The 21,622-nt window shown below is 44.1% G+C and overlaps 2 protein-coding genes across 4 annotated transcripts in view; both read right to left on the reverse strand.

Moving 5' to 3' along the window:
- The window catches only part of LOC115188433 (glucoside xylosyltransferase 1), a 601,934-nt gene that overhangs the window by 86,692 nt on the left and 493,620 nt on the right, over positions 1 to 21,622 (reverse strand). The gene's annotated exons all lie outside the window — the stretch shown is intronic.
- LOC115188432 (prickle-like protein 1) overlaps positions 1 to 21,622 on the reverse strand; it is a 48,126-nt gene that overhangs the window by 4,992 nt on the left and 21,512 nt on the right. For 2 of the 3 annotated variants that reach the window (XM_029747287.1, XM_029747286.1), the window contains 3 exons: positions 9,634 to 9,822; positions 4,233 to 4,346; positions 2,197 to 2,334 (listed from right to left, as the gene is read on the reverse strand). In XM_029747287.1, the coding sequence (XP_029603147.1) occupies positions 2,197 to 2,334; positions 4,233 to 4,346; positions 9,634 to 9,810 (429 nt within the window). In that variant the 5' untranslated portion in view covers positions 9,811 to 9,822. Of the gene's footprint in view, positions 1 to 2,196; positions 2,335 to 4,232; positions 4,347 to 9,633; positions 9,823 to 15,113; positions 15,428 to 21,622 lie in introns of those variants that run through there. The other variant, XM_029747285.1, reaches the window with a different exon arrangement.

Genomic DNA, 21,622 nt, shown 5'->3' on the forward strand with positions numbered 1-21,622 from the left:
TATGATGTGGTCACTAGTCTAATAGGATGTGGTCACTAGTCTAATAGGATGTGGTCACTAGTCTAATAGGATGTGGTCACTAGTCTAATAGGATGTGGTCACTAGTCTAATAGGATGTGGTCACTAGTCTAATAGGATGTGGTCACTAGTCTAATAGGATGTGGTCACTAGTCTAATAGGATGTGGTCACTAGTCTAATAGGATGTGGTCACTAGTCTAATAGGATGTGGTCACTAGTCTCATAGGATGTGGTCACTAGTCTAATAGGATGTGGTCACTAGTCTAATAGGATGTGGTCACTAGTCTAATAGGATGTGGTCACTAGTCTAATAGGATGTGGTCACTAGTCTAATAGGATGTGGTCACTAGTCTAATAGGATGTGGTCACTAGTCTAATAGGATGTGGTCACTAGTCTAATAGGATGTGGTCACTAGTCTAATAAGATGTGGTCACTAGTCTAATAGGATGTGGTCACTAGTCTAATAGGATGTGGTCACTAGTCTAATAGGATGTGGTCACTAGTCTAATAGGATGTGGTCAATAGTCCACAGTGATCAGAAAGGACTTGTGGTATGTGCCTTTTAAATCTGTTTTTAAGGCCCTTTAACATGCCAAACTATGACTATTACATTTCACAAGCTGGAACAAAATCTATTGTACAGCACTAAGTCTTTTTAAACAGGATTTGAAGGCTTTCAACAAGCCAAACTGTAATCAATTCTAATCACAAGCTTTGGCAATATAAACATGTTTCCCATGCCAAAAAAGCCCTTTGACTTGAATTAAGAGAAAGAGAGAGAGAGAGAGAGAGAGAGAGAGAGAGAGAGACAGAGAGAGAGAGAGAGAGAGACAGAGAGACAGAGAGACAGAGAGAGAGAGAGAGAGAGAGAGAGAGAGAGAGAGAGCGAGAGAGAGAGAGAGAGAGAGTTTATTGTACAGTCTGTAGAGCACTGGGTTAATGGGTGCCTACTGACCAGTGGTACAGTTGAAATGAACTCAACACCCTGTTAACATTTATTTTTGACTGCAGGAAATTGGGCCCATTGATTTTGCTGGAATAACTTCCACGCTCGGGTTGAGCATGAGCTCCTAATGTCCACACTTCCTCCTCTCTGCTCCCTCTGAGTGGGTTAGTTGTTAATGAGACAGACTCTGCCCTTGATTAAATCCTCACATTATCACTGGCGCTTTAGGCTTACGTCCCAAATGGCACCCTATTCCCTACATTGTGCACTACTTCCCTCTGGGCCCTGGTCAAATGTAGTACACTATGTAGTGAATAGGATGCCATTTGGGATGCACATTTAGAATAGAACAGAGCGAGGCCAAAGGGGGTCGGTAAGTCTAAATAAACAACTAGCGTATTGCCCAGTGTCGTTAGCTTGTTGTCGTTTCCTGCTCTGCCTAGCAGGAAGAGCTTCAGGAGGGAGAAGCAGCTCTTTATAGGATTGCTGCTCTGCCTAGCAGGAAGAGCTTCAGGAGGGAGAAGCAGCTCTTTATAGGATTGCTGCTCTGCCTAGCAGGAAGAGCTTCAGGAGGGAGAAGCAGCTCTCTATAGGATTGCTGCTCTGCCTTGCAGGAAGAGCTTCAGGAGGGAGAAGCAGCTCTTTATAGGATTGCTGCTCTGCCTAGCAGGAAGAGCTTCAGGAGGGAGAAGCAGCTCTTTATAGGATTGCTGCTCTGCCTAGCAGAAAGAGCTTCAGGAGGGAGAAGCAGCTCTCTATAGGATTGCTGCTCTGCTTAGCAGGAAGAGCTTCAGGAGGGAGAAGCAGCTCTTTATAGGATTGCTGCTCTGTCTAGCAGGAAGAGCTTCAGGAGGGAGAAGCAGCTCTTTATAGGATTGCTGCTCTGCCTAGCAGGAAGAGCTTCAGGAGGGAGAAGCAGCTCTCTATAGGATTGCTGCTCTGCCTAGCAGGAAGAGCTTCAGGAGGGAGAAGCAGCTCTTTATAGGATTGCTGCTCTGCCTACAGGAAGAGCTTCAGGAGGGAGAAGCAGCTCTTTATGGGATTGACATGTAATGAGGAAGGGAGAGACATATTTACTGGCTTTAACGTTATTTGGGAGAGATTTTCTTACTCGCCCCCCAGACTTGTATCGAAATGTTTTATAAGATAGCAATACAGTTTGTACTCGCAGTGTGGGTGGGTGCGCATGTGTGCGAACGTGTGTGTGTGTGTGTGTGTATGTGAACGTACATGTTCACAGAGGGTGTGTTGCAGGGCTCGAGGGAGCATCCTGGGGGTTCCTCTCCCCAGAGCCTCTCTCTTTCTCTGGACACTGAACATGTGGAGCTCCCTCTTTTCCTCCTCACTGAGAGAGTGGCAATACCGCACCTGGCAGGGGGAGGGAGGGAGAGAGAGAGAGAGAGAACACACCAACTCAGTTTTTACCCAACAGATAAAACCTTCACATTGAAAACCCTCACTGCTTCCACCACAGATGTATTTTATGGTTATGTTATGGAAGAACACATGTTGTTCCCCTCGAGGCCCACCCCAAGGATGGCATGAATGTAAACACATCAAGCCTGATGTTTAGAGCAGACAATTACCACACAGATAAATAAAACGAGCGGAAGACTAACAACCAACAATGGGCCTTGTGGTTCCCTAACAACAGCAAACAACGCTGGTACACAACGAGATCCCTCGGAGCGTCGCTCTCTAAACGTTCTCCGGTGTGTGTGTGTGTGTGTGTGTGTGTGTGTGTGTGTGTGTGTGTGTGTGTGTGTGTGTGTGTGTGTGTGTGTGTGTGCTCCCGCGTCCGTGTGACTGCGTGTGTGCCCTACTTTAAGGAGGCCTTGTAAACCACAGCTATGCCTGGAATCTCCCCTTCTCCCCTGCTGCAGTATGCCGCTCTGCTCTGAGCCTGGCAGCAAACATCATAAAGTCACTCAGTCAGACGCTTTATTGTTCCATGGAACAAACGCCTGCCCACCTACAGGACTGGAGCAGAGCCCTCTGTGATAGCCCCACATAGCCCCTGGGCAGATCTCCCAGTGTAAACTGAGCTGACTAAAGGGGTGGATTACAATGTGGTCCAAGGAGTGCTGGTTTACAATCTAGAAAGACAGAACAAGGATCCGGTTGTGTTTAAATGCAGTAATGCACCATATGTTACTATGGCGATTGTAGTAGGCAATGTGAGTGGTTTGTCTTTACTAGAATACCTCCACTGTGACGAGGTGATATTCTTTAGTTAGCATTAACCTTTGCTGATCCCAGATCTGTGTGGTTAAAGCCATCTCCGCTGACTATCACTGTCTGGGTGAAGCACATTCAGATCTGGGACCAGGGCCTGTATTCACAAAGAGTGTCTAGGATCGGGTTTGTGAATACTAATCTCTCATGGACAGATGTATGTAAATTGAAGTGGTACCGTAGCATCTGTGGGAATTGGAATGTGATCTGTGGGATAACCAACAGCAGTAGGTGTTTCGCAGGTGATTCACACAAATCACCATTTTCCAGGTGTTAGCATCTTTCGAATTTGGAAGGGGAGGGGACATTCAGCCCATAACTTGCACAGAAAGAGGGTCAAGCTCCTCGTTCCAGTTCCGTTCCTCGTTCTAGCATCTCTTAATTCCTTCTCTTAACACGTATGGACCCAGAACCTAATCGAGCAGCTGACACATTACCTGAGACTTTAGTTCTGGGTTAACCATGACTATGTGAATACAGACCCAGTAGATTAACTCTCTGTCCTGGGTTCAGTTCTTACCTCATTGTCATGAGGCGGCAGCCGGTAGAGCAGACCCAGTAGATTAACTCTCTGTCCTGGGTTCAGTTCTTACCTCATTGTCATGAGGGGGCAGCTGGTAGAGCAGACCCAGTAGATTAACTCTCTGTCCTGGGTTCAGTTCTTACCTCATTGTCATGAGGGGGCAGCTGGTAGAGCAGACCCAGTAGATTAACTCTCTGTCCTGGGTTCAGTTCTTACCTCATTGTCATGAGGGGACAGCTGGTAGAGCAGACCCAGTAGATTAACTCTCTGTCCTGGGTTCAGTTCTTACCTCATTGTCATGAGGGGACAGCTGGTAGAGCAGACCCAGTAGATTAACTCTCTGTCCTGGGTTCAGTTCTTACCTCATTGTCATGAGGGGACAGCTGGTAGAGCAGACCCAGTAGATTAACTCTCTGTCCTGGGTTCAGTTCTTACCTCATTGTCATGAGGGGGCAGCTGGTAGAGCAGACCCAGTAGATTAACTCTCTGTCCTGGGTTCAGTTCTTACCTCATTGTCATGAGGCGGCAGCTGGTAGAGCAGCTGTCTGATCCTGTGTTTCTCTCCAGGACTGTTGACGTAGGGGACCTTGTCCTCTGGAAGACAGGAGAAATACTGCTGTACCTGGGACGGAGGGACAGAGGGATGGGAGGAATGGTTAAAACAGTCTTAGTTCTGTCATTCTGCAAATCCACCTTCAATCACACAGGTTCCTGGTTGGTCTTAATGGTTTAGTAGTTCAGTTGGAGGGTGATGCTCACCCTAAAAAGACCAGGCATACCTCCAGGATCTGTACTGCCCTGCATCATAAATACCCCACTGGGCTCCATGACAAGAGCACAATCCCAGCTGCTTAAAGAGCTTTGTTCGGGACAGATCCACCATGATATGCCAACAATGGCCAGGGTCAGACAGTCAGTCACAGTCAGTCAGTGGAAAATCACTCAGGTCACAGTTCATACAAGACTGGTGCCTCTGTTGACTGATTGACCATTTTTACAATAGTTATCCCACCAACCAACTACATGTTCTTGATTAATGTTTCCATCTCTCCACCATGAGTTCATGACTATCTATGAGGCCTCCACACATTCTAGAGGTGTAGAGAGTGAAGGGCTGGGAAACAAGGGGGACTGGGTGGGGGGGAGTAAGGTTACAAAAACAAGGTATTTGGCTTGGGAGGCCTCCTGTTGATTTCAGACCTTCATTACTTCCATGTGTGCTCATGGTTAATGAGAGGGTGGGGGAGAGATAGAAGAGAGAGAGAGAGAGAGAGAGAGAAAGAGAGAGAGAGAGAGAGAGAGAGAGAGAGAGAGAAGAGCTTTTGGGAAAGAGAGAGAGAGCTTTGGGAAAGTGCCACATAGCCTGGAGTCAGAGGCCAGACCTGTTTGCAGTCAGAGCTGAACTGTAAAGAAAGCAGCCAGTCTTAATGATGCTACGGCCACACAGTCAGTATCACTAGGAAGGAGGCATAAAACACTCTCAACCACTCCAGCCCCACAGGCTAACAGGCCACAGTAACGATCTGCTGAGTTCGCATGTTAGTGCACTAACTGAAACAGGATGTGAACATATATTTATAATAGCTTGTACACTCTTAGAACCCTTTCAGGTTCTAGACAGCACCTTGGTTTCTTCGGCTGTCCCCGTAGGATGATCCTTTGAAGAACTCTTTTTGGTTCCAGGTAGAACCCTTTTGAGTTCCATGTAGAACCCTCTTCTACATGGAACTCAAAAAGGTTCTACCGGGAACTGAAAAAGGTTCTCTAAACCATGGGATGTACAGAACTCTAAACCATGGGATGTATAACCTAGCCCTAGACTGACTCACTCTGAAACAGAACTCTAAACCATGGGATGTATAGCCTAGCCCTAGACTGACTCACTCTGAAACAGAACTGTAAACCATGGGATGTATAGCCTAGCCCTAGACTGACTCACTCTGAAACAGAACTCTAAACCATGGGATGTATAACCTAGCCCTAGACTGACTCACTCTGAAACAGAACTCTAAACCATGGGATGTATAGCCTAGCCCTAGACTGACTCACTCTGAAACAGAACTCTAAACCATGGGATGTATAGCCTAGCCCTAGACTGACTCACTCTGAAACAGAACTGTAAACCATGGGATGTATAGCCTAGCCCTAGACTGACTCACTCTGAAACAGAACTGTAAACCATGGGATGTATAGCCTAGCCCTAGACTGACTCACTCTGAAACAGAACTGTAAACCATGGGATGTATAGCCTAGCCCTAGACTGACTCACTCTGAAACAGAACTCTAAACCATGGGATGTATAGCCTAGCCCTAGACTGACTCACTCTGAAACAGAACTGTAAACCATGGGATGTATAGCCTAGCCCTAGACTGACTCACTCTGAAACAGAACTCTAAACCATGGGATGTATAGCCTAGCCCTAGACTGACTCACTCTGAAACAGAACTCTAAACCATGGGATGTATAGCCTAGCCCTAGACTGACTCACTCTGAAACAGAACTGTAAACCATGGGATGTATAGCCTAGCCCTAGACTGACTCACTCTGAAACAGAACTCTAAACCATGGGATGTATAGCCTAGCCCTAGACTGACTCACTCTGAAACAGAACTGTAAACCATGGGATGTATAACCTAGCCCTAGACTGACTCACTCTGAAACAGAACTGTAAACCATGGGATGTATAGCCTAGCCCTAGACTGACTCACTCTGAAACAGAACTGTAAACCATGGGATGTATAGCCTAGCCCTAGACTGACTCACTCTGAAACAGAACTCTAAACCATGGGATGTATAGCCTAGCCCTAGACTGACTCACTCTGAAACAGAACTCTAAACCATGGGATGTATAGCCTAGCCCTAGACTGACTCACTCTGAAACAGAACTCTAAACCATGGGATGTATAGCCTAGCCCTAGACTGACTCACTCTGAAACAGAACTCTAAACCATGGGATGTATAGCCTAGCCCTAGACTGACTCACTCTGAAACAGAACTGTCATTTTTGGAAAACACTGAAAAACATTGACATGATGACCTGTATTACCATGATTATTATTTGTCTTAATTCATATAGATCAGTGTTGACTCTATCCTACTTTCTCCCGACTCCTCCAGACGGACATTTCCATGAGATCACAGGCACTCTGCAGGAGGGGCGAATGGCATGTCAGTACGTCTGTATTTATAGACTCCAGACATTAAACATTAAAGCCTGAAGTCTGGCTGCAGCTTGTTTGAGGATTTGTCTCGGATGGCTTCACTTCTGTGTTCAGTCTGATCTCAGTGGAAGGCAGTGTGTGCGTGTTGAGGGGGGTTCTGTGTGTGTGTGTGTGTGTGTGTGTGTGGGTGGGGGGGGGTCTGTGTGTGTGTCACAGGAATTCTATGCCTGTGAGGGGTTGTTAGAATATCGGAGGCAGAGAGAGATATAAAATCTGTCAGGAGACTCAGTAGGTTTGGAGAAAAGTCCTATTGCTGCTATTCTCTGTGTGCTGTAACGTCCACAGTTTGTGACACTGACAAATCATGTGACTCTACATCTCACCACCAAGGGATTTACAAATCAAATCAAATAATGTGACTCTACATCTCACCACCAAGGGGATTTACAAATCAAATCAAATAATGTGACTCTACATCTCACCACCAAGGGGATTTACAAATCAAATCAAATAATGTGACTCTACATCTCACCACCAAGGGATTTACAAATCAAATCAAATAATGTGACTCTACATCTCACCACCAAGGGATTTACAAATCAAATCAAATAATGTGACTCTACATCTCACCACCAAGGGATTTACAAATCAAATCAAATGATGTGACTCTACATCTCACCACCAAGGGATTTACAAATCAAATCAAATAATGTGACTCTACATCTCACCACCAAGGGATTTACAAATCAAATCAAATCATGTGACTCTACATCTCACCACCAAGGGATTTACAAATCAAATCAAATAATGTGACTCTACATCTCACCACCAAGGGATTTACAAATCAAATCAAATAATGTGACTCTACATCTCACCACCAAGGGATTTACAAATCAAATCAAATAATGTGACTCTACATCTCACCACCAAGGGATTTACAAATCAAATCAAATAATGTGACTCTACATCTCACCACCAAGGGGATTTACAAATCAAATCAAATGGATTTATAAAGCCCTTTTATGTCAGCATTCCTCCTGATCTGCAACAGTTAACATTAGGAGTGGGTTGATTCCTCCTGATCTGCAACAGTTAACATTAGGAGTGGGTTGATTCCTCCTGATCTGCAACAGTTAACATTAGGAGTGGATTGATTCCTCCTGATCTGCAACAGTTAACATTAGGAGTGGGTTGATTCCTCCTGATCTGCAACAGTTAACATTAGGAGTGGGTTGATTCCTCCTGATCTGCAACAGTTAACATTAGGAGTGGGTTGATTCCTCCTGATCTGCAACAGTTAACATTAGGAGTGGGTTGATTCCTCCTGATCTGCAACAGTTAACATTAGGAGTGGGTTGATTCCTCCTGATCTGCAACAGTTAACATTAGGAGTGGATTGATTCCTCCTGCAGGTCGGGGTCTACTATTAGCCTATCTATGTGGATGGACATTCAGTTTGCCTGCTGTGTTTTGTGACATTCAGATATGGGTTACAACCAATGGTCACTGTGATGTGATCAGTCACGAACAGCTCCCCGCTACCTCTCCCCAGGAGGAGAGTCATGAACTGTTCCAGGTCCAGAGGTTTGGTGAACTGGCCCCTTGTGTTCTACACTCAACGCTGCATCTCAGCCTCACCTCAGTGTGTGTGTGTGGTGTGTGTGTGTGTGTGTGTGTGTGTGTGTGTGTGTGTGTGTGTGTGTGTGTGTGTGTGTGTGTGTGTGTGTGTGTGTGTGTGTGTGTGTGTGTGTGTGTGTGTGTGATGCCTATCCCAGTGTCACACCAGCCCTACCAGATGTTCTGTTTCCACCTCGAGCCAAAACTCTGGACCCATCCAACTCAACCCAATGGATGACAATACAGTATTGTCTATTGTCCATCATGTTATAGTTAGGGTTATGTATCTCCATCATGTTATATTTACAGTCATGTATCTCCATCATGTTATAGTTACAGTCATGTATCTCCATCATGTTATATTTACAGTCATGTATCTCCATCATGTTATAGTTACAGTCATGTATCTCCATCATGTTATATTTACAGTCATGTATCTCCATCATGTTATATTTACAGTCATGTATCTCCATCATGTTATAGTTACAGTCATGTATCTCCATCATGTTATAGTTACAGTCATGTATCTCTATCATGTTATATTTACAGTCATGTATCTCCATCATGTTATATTTACAGTCATGTATCTCCATCATGTTATATTTACAGTCATGTATCTCCATCATGTATCTCCATCATGTTATATTTACAGTCATGTATCTCCATCATGTTATAGTTACAGTCATGTATCTCCATCATGTTATAGTTACAGTCATGTATCTCCATCATGTTATATTTACAGTCATGTATCTCCATCATGTTATATTTACAGTCATGTATCTCCATCATGTTATATTTACAGTCATGTATCTCCATCATGTATCTCCATCATGTTATATTTACAGTCATGTATCTCCATCATGTTATATTTACAGTCATGTATCTCCATCATGTTATATTTACAGTCATGTATCTCCATCTAATTTGACTGAAGGTGATGATGCTGTTGACTGTCATCTTGATTTAGCAGGCACCAAACACATATACACATGCATTCATTTACTGATTTTATGTGATGCCATTGAGGTGGTCATTGTTAGTGACCGTAGTTACTGGAGAAAGCTTGTGGTTGACTATTCAACAGACAAATGAGGATATGATGATGATGAAGATGATGCCGTGCTGCTCACCTGTTCAGGTCTGAGTCCAGGCGGTACCCAGGCGTATTCCTCCAGGGCACAACCTGAGTCATCGTCTGACGTAGAGCTCCTCTGGAAGCCCAGGGTCAGTTTCCCCAGCTTCCCCCCCGTCCGCTGCTCCATATCCAGGCCCCGGACACCCACACCCACCGGCCGCTCCAGGTTCATCACACGCGGGCGCTGCCCGAGGGAGACACAAAAGGAAAGAAAGTGTTATCAAATGTCCCCAAATTCAATGTTTAGAATAATTCCTCATTCAGTCGTTGTTGTCTGTTTCTGCTTTCCTGAAAACACTTTGTAAACACTGGTCTGCTCTCGTATAGAAACAGAACGGCAGGTAGCCTAGATCCTAGTGGTTAGAGCATTGGGCCAGTAACTGAAAGGTTGCTGGATCGAATCCCCGAGCTGACAGAGTAAAAATCTGTTGTTCTACCTCTGAACAAGGAAGTTAACCCACTGTTCCCCGGTAGGCTGTCATTGTAAATAAGAATTTGTTCTTAACTGAGTTGCCTAGTTAAATAAAGGTTAAATAAATAAAAAAGAAACATCAGTATCTGAATGGCAGATTGTAGTTACAGTAGATGACAGGTTGTAGTGTGCCTATATCATGTACAGTGTGCCAATATAATCCTAGAGTTGAATCCCTACATGAAGTACCACTGTACCAGATCATATACCTCCAACTCAGTATCACTGCTGGACGGCCTGAATTTAGGGTCAGTAGGGTTTAACAGTGAGCTGGATGGATGCTCACAGCCCTTACTGTAGAGTTAAGCCTGTGCAGTATATTAGATAGGTTAGTGGAGTACAGCCTGACTGTTAAATGGATCTGCTTTTATAATCCTGATTAAATCCCCTAACATCACATGACACTGAACTGTACATCAGAGACCTTTTGTACCGGGCACATCCAAAGCTGTACGTGTGTAAAAAATGCTGAGTATTTAATACCTATACTAGGTCTGTGGTTTACAGGTTGTTCAAGGACAGGAGGCTTGTGGGACTGACACAGAGCGGTACATTCAGAGACCTGTTGTACTGGTCACAATCACAGTGAAACACTGCTGGTTCATAGGTTGAGGTTGTACTGGGGACAGGGGGCTTGTGTCCATGACGACACCACAGTACACGTGTACGAGGACATGATATCTCCTTATATAACACGGCTTTTTGTCTGTCATTGTCTAAGGCACACACATCACTCTTTCACAAAATCTCAGCCATTTTAGGTACCTTTCAAAGCAGGCATTTTAAAGGACCTGATAAGAAGGAGGTGGCGGTTTACAGCAAGAGATGTTATTCACTTCAGTCTCTCTTCTCTCTTATCTCTGTGTTCACCTACTTCAGAGCCCTCTCTCCACCTGCATCGCAAATGCCACCCTATTCCCTATATAGTGCACTACTTTTGACCAGAGCTCTAAGGGAGCTCTATGTGCCCTGGTCAAAAGTAGTGCACTAAATAGGCAATAGGGTGCCATTTGGGATGTACACTATGTCGCTGTCAGATAACGTGGTTTAAGCCTTAGAGGTGTTAAAAACCCCACTTCTGTTTTGTTTGAGCTCCTTTGACGTGCAAATGAAGACCAGAATAGCCTGAGAAGAGCACCCTTGTTTGGGGAGAAAGTTTGAATTTCACAGACGCCCTCTAAACTTAATGGAAGTTCACTCTTGAGTCACAAGGAGGGACCTTCTTCTAAAAGATTAGGTACTTCACAAGGACTGTCACAAGAGAGACCAAATGTCCCGAGATTCTGAGTATGTAGGCCTAATACCTTTCTGTCTCATTTCTTTTATTCTGAAGTTAAACAAAAACATGTCAATAACCTGCTAGTTGTGGAAAATATTTACACAAAATCAAATCCTCTAAACTAATGTCAACTAATGTATTCTGAGATGTAATTTAAATGTATTCACATGAGTTAATCCCAGTCTAAAGCCCATTCAAACAGAGATGCTCATTCTGACTCAGCCAGTCAACATCACTGTGGAGAAATGAATGGGGAAAGTCTGGTCGAATTTGAATACAGTTACAACAAGCCCTGCAGCTTCTAACCAACAAATGCAAAAAGGGTTCTAAAAGCTCAAGCTGTAAAACTGGAACTGTGCTCATTTCACACACAGAACACAACCTAGTGGCTATGCCAGCGTTTTACCAAGTAGGACCAGATAAAGACATCGCTCATTAGTTCTTCTAATCTAACACGACCTGAGGTCTCTGTGGTATTATTAGTACTCAGTGTTGACAGCACAGATATATATATATATTTAATTAGGCCAGTCAGTTAAGAACACATTCTTATTTATAATGACAGCCTCCCGGGGAACAGTGGGTTAACTGCCTTGTTCAGGGGAACAGTGGGTTAACTGCCTTGTTCAGGGGAACAGTGGGTTAACTGCCTTGTTCAGGGGAACAGTGGGTTAACTGCCTTGTTCAGGGGAACACTGGGTTAACTGCCTTGTTCAGGGGAACAGTGGGTTAACTGCCTTGTTCAGGGGAACAGTGGGTTAACTGCCTTGTTCAGGGGAACAGTGGGTTAACTGCCTTGTTCAGGGGAACACTGGGTTAACTGCCTTGTTCAGGGGAACAGTGGGTTAACTGCCTTGTTCAGGGGAACAGTGGCTTAACTGCCTTGTTCAGGGGAACAGTGGGTTAACTGCCTTGTTCAGGGGAACAGTGGGTTAACTGCCTTGTTCAGGGGAACAGTGGGTTAACTGCCTTGTTCAGGGGAACACTGGGTTAACTGCCTTGTTCAGGGGAACACTGGGTTAACTGCCTTGTTCAGGGGAACAGTGGCTTAACTGCCTTGTTCAGGGGAACAGTGGGTTAACTGCCTTGTTCAGGGGAACAGTGGGTTAACTGCCTTGTTCAGGGGAACAGTGGGTTAACTGCCTTGTTCAGGGGTAGAACAACAGATTTTTACCTTGTCACCTCAGGGATTCAATCCAGCAACTTTTTGGTTACTGGTTCAATGCTCTAACCACTAGGCAACCTGCCACCCCAATATATTCTATAATTCAATAACTGTATGTTTTATATGGATTTCTATGGTTGCCAGATTCTATTGACTCTTTCCCGCACAATCAGATCCAATATCCTGCCCAATCCACTAAAAAGTAGCCCAATTTTAGATGCCCTTTCTTGCTACAGTAGGTGCTCAATGCCTTTCCTTGCGTGAGGTAAAACACTTTCCCTAAGTACCCTTGAGACATTATCCAACGGCCAAGCAACCGAGTCACGAGATGGACGGAGAGATAGAGAGCCATTTGCTAAAGGCATGTCATTACAATAATTGTCTAGGTCATGTCCTCAAGAGAAAACTGTGATGGATTTCTGGGAATAGCCTGCTAGCACAGCGTCTAGACGTGAAATATGTTGTCCTCCAAACATTTAATTACAAGGGATAAAAATAACACATTTTGTGTAGCCCAGTTCTGACCACACCAAGAGAAGATTTCCCTGTGAAAGAATCTAAGAAATTCTCCTGTGAATTTATTCCTAACCCCACCATCCCCCATCCTCTTTACCCCAACCTCTGCTTTTAGAAAGTCAAGTAAGGAAAGTCAGGCAAAAGCCCCAGCAGATTCCTGAGCCAACATACACAGGTACTCCCATTACACCTTGTCACCCGTTGGCAATAACACAATGTGTCTTTATCAAAAACAAAAACAAAACGTCTAACTTACTACCCTGCTCTGCTCCTTTAAACCCAAGCCAAAGAGAGACGACCGGAGGGAAATAGATTTTTTTTTGAAAAAGGTATTTAAAAAGTCCCAACATCGACACTATGTAAACACACTCCAGGTGGAGGGTATGGCCCTGTTGTTCCTATACTGACACATACTAAAGGCCTCTGAGTGGCGCAGTGGTCTGAGGCACTGCATCTCAGTGCTAGAGGGGTCACTACAGACCCTGGTTTGATTCCAGGCTGTATCACAACTGGCAGTGATTGGGAGTCCCATAGGGCAGTGCACAATTTGGCCCAGCATTGGTAGGCTGTAAATAATAATTTGTTCTTAACTGACTTGCCTAGTTAAATAAAGTTTCAATAAAATAAACATATGAAGGGTAGCATCTCAAATGGCACCCTATATAGTGCACTACTTTTGACCAGAGCCCTATGGGAATAGGGTGCCATTTGGGAAACATTGTAGGAAAAGAATGACCTGATCAAATACAAGGCAGTTTAAATGTATACAGTCTCTGGGTTAAGATGACCTCCACGCAGAAATGCTTGGTGGTAAAAAAGCGACCGAAAACGTAAGAGGGGAAAAACATCTAGAACACAAACTAGCAGGACACTGACACCGTCTGAATCCTTGAACACCCGGTCAGAAGACGGACGACACCAGTCAAACAGCTGCTTACTTGCATTGGTTGCACAAGTAATCTAAGCAATAGATGGCAGGAGGTACAAGGACTATGAAATTGTTCTCCAAATATAAAGTATTGGTACTTACGAGAACAGAAAATATGAGTGTGAGATTCATTACACAGTCATCTCCATTTTAAGTTTATTGTGAATGCTGAAATGTTTTGCTTATTCTTTGGTGTTTTGAGTTCAATATTATGTTACGTAATGACTGCAAATAATATTTTATTTATCTAATGCAAATTATTACATTAGTTTAAAAATAAATGCCTATAACAGATTTCATATGGCAATTTCCTGGCATATCAAATACAGTGTACAGAGATGTTTTTGTTATTACTACCAGATAGCATTTACAGCTGTAGTGATTTACACTGAAGAATATGATGAATCCCTGCATATAGGCAGAACACAATAGAAACACAATCAGAGCAAATAGTGAAAACAGTCAAGCAGACAAGAATCACTGACTCCTACAGATGTAGGATCTTAATATAATCACACATATGTAGGAGTTTCTCTAACCATAACCCTATAGATAGGAGTATATCTAACCCTAACCCTATGTAGTATGTAGCTAGATCATTAGGGTTGGAGAGGGGACTCTAAAGGCAGAGGTCGTCCCTCACAACCTGTCCTGATGTAGAGTGTTATTCCAGGGCCAAATAGGTGTCAGGGCCAGGGATAGGGGGGCACAGGGGACTAACACGGTTTGAGTGAGACCACCTGCACATACACATCCTGCCTCGCTGTTGATACATATACTGGCAGCTGACAACACTGACAGTGGGAGCGGGCAGGGAGGAGAGAGAGAGACACAGCGATATAGAGCCTCATCTGTCTCACCTCCCCTCCGTTGACGTCAAACAACCCCTCACACGCATCCCGTTCCACATACTTCTGAACGAAGCCTAACCATTCTGACTCTGTCAACACATCGTTCATCCGTTCACAGCAGTTAGCTCTACCCATAACAAATCTCAATCTACCCAGTAACTAGAACTCTACATTCACAGAGCTTCCACTCCCTCTACATTGTAATGGTTTTAAATCACTTTCTCTCTCTGTTGCATCTGAAGGAGCCCGAGGCACAACTCTTACCTCTATGAAAAGCATTGGTCCTCTCCTCTCTTCCCAAACCCCTCAGTCACAAGATGACTCTCCCAGCCTCTGCCACAGCGCTAGAGGTCCGGCTGCATGCCCACAACACTACTCCCACAGAGTCTAATCTATCCACAGGGTCCTCCAATTTCCTCCAACGTTGGTCTATCCAAGCTGTCTCAGTGTTAGACCAAGGAAAATCAATTGGTCTAGTTCCAAAATGCAAAGGTTTGAATCACAAAGCACATATACACATGGAGGTGATGTCTCTGTCTCCAGTGTCTGAGTGAGTGTGTGTGTGAGTTGTACTCACCCTGCTCTGGCACTCAGGCCAGCCCCTCCCCCTCCCCCTCCTCCCTCCCCCTCCTCCCTCCCCCTCCCTCATCCTCCTCCTCCCCCTCCTCCTTCTCCCTCTCTCCAGCCCTCCCACTGCACTTTAAATACACTTCAAGAATCAACAGCCACAGCCAAGCTCCCCACCGTTCCCCTCACCCCTCTCCCCTGACCTTTCCCCTCACCCCCTCACCCCTCTTCCCTCCCATCCCCTCACCTTCCTTCTCTCTAACATCCCTCTGACCAGATGACTGTCCACAACATTTCCACACATTGACCAGCGTCCCAATCACTGCACAGCCGTACACGTTCTCATTCTCAAGTGGTCAACAACTTACAGACACAAACGCTCTGCTCCTCTCTAACTCTCTCTCTCTCTCCTTTTCTCCCTTTCCCTCTCTCTACCTCTCCATTCTATTCAATAGGCTTTATTGGCATGGGAAATATGTTTACATTGCTAAAGCAAGTGGAATAGATGATAAACTATTTTCTCTCTCTCTCTCTCTCTCTCTCTCTCTCTCTCTCTCTCTCTCTCTCTCTCTCCAAACCTCTGCTATCATCAAGTGGTTTCTCCTCACCAGAGAACAGATCCAGGGTTATGTCAGAGGCTCTCTGTTGAGAAAACATCTGTGGTTCAATCGGTTGCACCATTTGTTGAAGTCTGATGTCCTGGTGTTCCAGCTTTAAACCTCAAGTACACAGAACACTAACCATTCTGTGAAATAATGGAAGAGCTATTTATCAAATATTGTTTCATTATTGCTTCCAGCTAAATAAATAGATGACCTCAGAATTATTGCAGGAAGCAAGCTGAGTGTTTTGGAAGTGTCTTTTGGAAGTGTCTTCAAATCAAATCAGATTTTATTGGTCACATACACATGGTTAGCAGATGTTAATGCGAGTGTAGCGAAATGCTTGTGCTTCTGGTTCCGACCATACAGTAATATCTAACAAGTAATCTATATTGTAAACATTATATAAAGTGGCATTGTTTAAAGTGACTAGTGATACATTTTTTACATCCAATTTTAATTATTAAAGTGGCTAGTGACACGTAAACAGTGATACAAACTGTAGCCATCTCCTATCTACGTCATATCTTTGTATATTTTACCTTTATCTATCTTTGAACTTCTATCTTTTATCAGTATATGAAATATTCCCATGACTTATTCTGCAGAGGCTGAGATGGTGAGAGTCCTCATCTATTCCTATGGATGTCACCACAGACAACCCCAAACTGAAGAGGGATGTCCTCATCTATTCCTATGGATGTCACCACATACAACCCCAAACTGAAGAGGGATGTCCTCATCTATTCCTATGGATGTCACCACATACAACCCCAAACTGAAGAGGGATGTCCTCATCTATTCATATGGATGTCACCACATACAACCCCAAACTGAAGAGGGATGTCCTCATCTATTCCTATGGATGTCACCACATACAACCCCAAACTGAAGAGGGATGTCCTCATCTATTCCTATGGATGTCACCACATACAACCCCAAACTGAGCTCCCCTACTCCCAGCCTGAATCAGTGTCACTGAGGAGTCACCTCTCATCTCAATTGATCCCAGAACACTTCACATCAGCAGTGAACTCCCACCAGGCAGCCTAGTGGTTAAGCACATTGGGCCAGTTACCGAAAGGTCGCTGGTTTGAATCCCCAATCAACTAGGAGACAAATCAGTTGACGTGCGCTTGAGCAATTCCCTTATCCCCAGTTGCTCTGGAAATGAGCATCTGCTAAATGATACAAATGTATGTGTTCCAGAACCTCAACGCAATTCCATATAGGACAGAACATTGTTTACTGGTCGGAGATCAACATTTTGACCGTCCATAAACAAGCGAGAGACGTTTCCTTGCTTTATTTGCACCAGTTCTACACCATTGCTCATCATGAGCGGTTGATGGCTTCATTTAAGAGCTGAATGACAAATGTGTTTCCATCTTTGTGCCTGGGACAAAGGACCCTCCCCCAGGACGCCCTGCCACAGTCTATGGAGAATGGAGCAAAACAGTTTGTCACATGCCAAATTACCAGGTACACATGAGGAATAACTATGATTTAGGATTTGTGAGGGAGGGAGGGAGGAAAAGAGAGAAAAGGAGAGAGATACAGAGACAGTGAGAGAGAGAGCAAAGAGCAATTCTGGCAGACCTTTCAGAGAGAGGCGAAAAGACTCTCCAGGTTTGCAGGGTCTTGGCACAGCAAACTAAAAGCCACTTTAACTTAGCTCAGAGAATACCATGCTTTGAGTGGAAGATATTTATCTGGATCAACATGTAAAACTCCTGGTGGAAACGTTAAAGTAAGGTAGCTAAGAAAACAAATCCTAGCTTGACCAACATGTCAAAATGGCCGAACCAAAGAGTCACTTTTCGGACCAAGACACCAACAAAAAAGCCCCAAAGCCACTTTTCCTCTCACAATATAGACAATGACAGGGTCACAAAATGCCTGAAGATTAAAAAAATACTCCCAGGAATAGAGGCTCTTTCTTTCAGACAATAAAGGAGATATTATCCATTCAGATGTAGGCTGGGCTTGTGGCCAGAAGCCACCGTGGGGTTGTTCAGAGAAAGCCCTTCAGAAACAGAAGAGGCAGTTGACCTTGTCGTCTGCTCTGCCTCCTGGGACAGGGTGTGTGTGTATGTCCCACCATCCCAGCCTTTCCTGCTTCCTCCAGTCCAGAATAGCAGAACCGTCTGTCCCAATCCACACTGTGAAACAGTGAAGAACCAAACATACCTCAGTGCTTTCTCAGTCAAGAGGAGGAAGTAATGTAGCAAAACACCTAGGGTGTATTTCCTGCCAGTTTCCTTCCTTCCCATTGTAAACCCCATTGGCCTTCCCCTGGGTGGCCATTGTGGGGATAATGGAGATATTTCAGCGCCGTGCCAGGCCATCGGACATGCTCTGAGTGAATGATGCCTTGGCTGGTATTCAGATGTCCGCAGCCTTTCGAGTCAATGTAACTAATGAAGGGTTTATGCAGTAACCTTTGGCACTGTCACACATACCACTGTCACACACAAACACACACTCACGCTGTCATCCAATCCAGCCATCTCCCTATTGCCTCTCTCCATTCACAACCCAGTCTAACTTCTAACCTGTCAGGGCTATGGTCAGTAAACCTGAGACCCAGTCAGATACCAAACTAATATACCTACAGACCCAAAAAGAAAGCTGTGTCTCTCGACCCCTAGACAAAACAGAAAGCTGTGTCCCTCGACTCCCCTAGACAAAACAGAAAGCTGTGTCCCTTAACTCCCCTAGACAAAACAGAAAGCTGTGTCCCTTAACTCCCCTAGACAAAACAGAAAGCAGTGTCCCTCGACTACCCTAGACAAAACAGAAAGCAGTGTCCCTCGACTCCCCTAGACAAAACAGAAAGCAGTGTCCCTCGACTCCCCTAGACAAAACAGAAAGCAGTGTCCCTCGGCTCCCCTAGACAAAACAGAAAGCAGTGTCCCTCGACTCCCCTAGACAAAACAGAAAGCAGTGTCCCTCGACTCCCCTAGACAAAACAGAAAGCAGTGTCCCTCGACTCCCCTAGACAAAACAGAAAGCAGTGTCCCTCGACTCCCCTAGACAAAACAGAAAGCAGTGTCCCTCGACTCCCCTAGACAAAACAGAAAGCAGTGTCCCTCGACTCCCCTAGACAAAACAGAAAGCAGTGTCCCTCGACTCCCCTAGACAAAACAGAAAGCAGTGTCCTCGAGCTCCCCTAGACAAAACAGAAAGCAGTGTCCCTCGACTCCCCTAGACAAACAGAAAGCAGTGTCCCTCGACTCCCCTAGACAAAACAGAAAGCAGTGTCCATCGACTCCCCTAGACAAAACAGAAAGCAGTGTCCCTCGACTACCCTAGACAAAACAGAAAGCAGTGTCCCTCGACTCCCCTAGACAAAACAGAAAGCAGTGTCCCTCGACTCCTCTAGACAAAACAGAAAGCAGTGTCCCTCGACTCCCCTAGACAAAACAGAAAGCTGTGTCCCTCGACTCCCCTAGACAAAACAGAAAGCAGTGTCCCTCGACTCCCCTAGACAAAACAGAAAGCAGTGTCCCTCGACTCCCCTAGACAAAAAGCAGTGTCCCTCGACTCCCCTAGACAAAACAGAAAGCAGTGTCCCTCGACTCCTCTAGACAAAACAGAAAGCAGTGTCCCTCGACTCCTCTAGACAAAACAGGTTTACAAGTCAAAGAGGTGTTATCCCAGACGTGTATTTTCCTGTATTCAAAGAGGTGTCTATTTTCCTGTGCCGGATAACATCATTCACATACTGTTGGTGTCTATCAGAGCTGTGTATTAGAGGAGGGATGATGTGTTAATGTGGTCATTGATGTGCTCAGATGGACGACCATGTTGTTAAGTGTTTGAATTAGCACAGTAGAGATAGCCGGAGTTAGCTCCTAATGAGACGTTTAGCTACCAGTGTTCTGCACATCACACAGGTCAGATCACTACTAAGGATAGATAGGGGATAAAGTCCCATGGCTCATCAGTCAGGACACTGGCCGTGACCCTGCTCTCAGAGGGTGTCTCAGGGGGACTTGGGATAAAACACATCTCGAATTAACACGTTTTAATACACACTGGTACATGTGTAAAACAGGACAAATCAAATCACATTTTATTGGTCACATACAGATATTTAGCAGATGTTATTGCAGGTGTAGTGAAATGCTTCTGTTCCTAGCTCCAACAGTACAGTAATATCTAACAATTCACAACAATACACACACATCTAAAGTAAAAGAATGGAATTAAGAAATATATAAATATTTGGATGAGCAATGTCGGAGTGGCATAGACTAAAATACAGTAGAATGGAATACAGTATATACATATGAAATGAGTAAATCAGCATGTAAACATTATTAAAGTGACTAGTGATTCCACATCCAATCACCAACCTAATGATTATTTTATCAGGGTGTATAACTATTCATCAGAAGCCATTTCCTCATCTGATGTCTTAAGAGATAACATCATCCTATTAATACAAGAACCTTTGCACTGAAAATATAGATTATTATGTTCTGTAGTTCAGCTGGTGAGATAAAATATAGATTATTATGTTCTGTAGTTCAGTTTGGTGAGATAAAATATAGATGATTATGTTCTGTAGTTCAGTTTGATGAGATAAAATATAGATTATTATGTTCTGTAGTTCAGTTTGGTGAGATAAAATATAGATTATTATGTTCTGTAGTTCAGTTTGGTGAGATAAAATATAGATTATTATGTTCTGTAGTTCAGTTTGATGAGATAAAATATAGATTATTATGTTCTGTAGTTCAGTTTGGTGAGATAAAATATAGATTATTATGTTCTGTAGTTCAGTTTGGTGAGATAAAATATAGATTATTATGTTCTGTAGTTCAGTTTGGTGAGATAAAATATATATTATTATGTTCTGTAGTTCAGTTTGGTGAGATAAAATATAGATTATTATGTTCTGTAGTTCAATTTGATGAGATAAAATATAGATGATTATGTTCTGTAGTTCAGTTTGGTGAGATAAAATATAGATGATTATGTTCTGTAGTTCAGTTTGGTGAGATAAAATATAGATTATTATGTTCTGTAGTTCAGTTTGATGAGATAAAATGGACAATAGAACTATCAAACTAAAATTTGAACTACAATCCTCCTCTATACAATCAACATGTCCTAGCATACCCCCTCTAGATTTCACCCCTCTAGATTTCATCTGGACTTTGTCACATCTGGAATGACCCAAAAGTCACTTCTAGTTATTCTAGAACCCACAGAACCACTGCACAACTAAAGTCATCATGAACCCACAGAACCACAGAACCACTGCACAACTAAACCACTGCTCAACATCCCCAGACAAACACACTAAGAACCAAGAGCTCCCTAACCTAACCTGTCCCCTGTCTGACTGTAACCATAACAGCCTCCTCAGCCCCCTAACCTAACCTGTCCCCTGTCTGACTGTAACCATAACAGCCTCCTCAGCCCCCTAACCTAACCTGTCCCCTGTCTGACTGTAACCATAACAGCCTCCTCAGCCTCCTAACCTAACCTGTCCCCTGTCTGACTGTAACCATAACAGCCTCCTCAGCCTCCTAACCTAACCTGTCCCCTGTCTGACTGTAACCATAACAGCCTCCTCAGCCTCCTAACCTA

The sequence above is a fragment of the Salmo trutta genome, unplaced genomic scaffold, assembly GCF_901001165.1.
Source record: "Salmo trutta unplaced genomic scaffold, fSalTru1.1, whole genome shotgun sequence".
NCBI classification, from domain to species: domain Eukaryota; kingdom Metazoa; phylum Chordata; class Actinopteri; order Salmoniformes; family Salmonidae; genus Salmo; species Salmo trutta.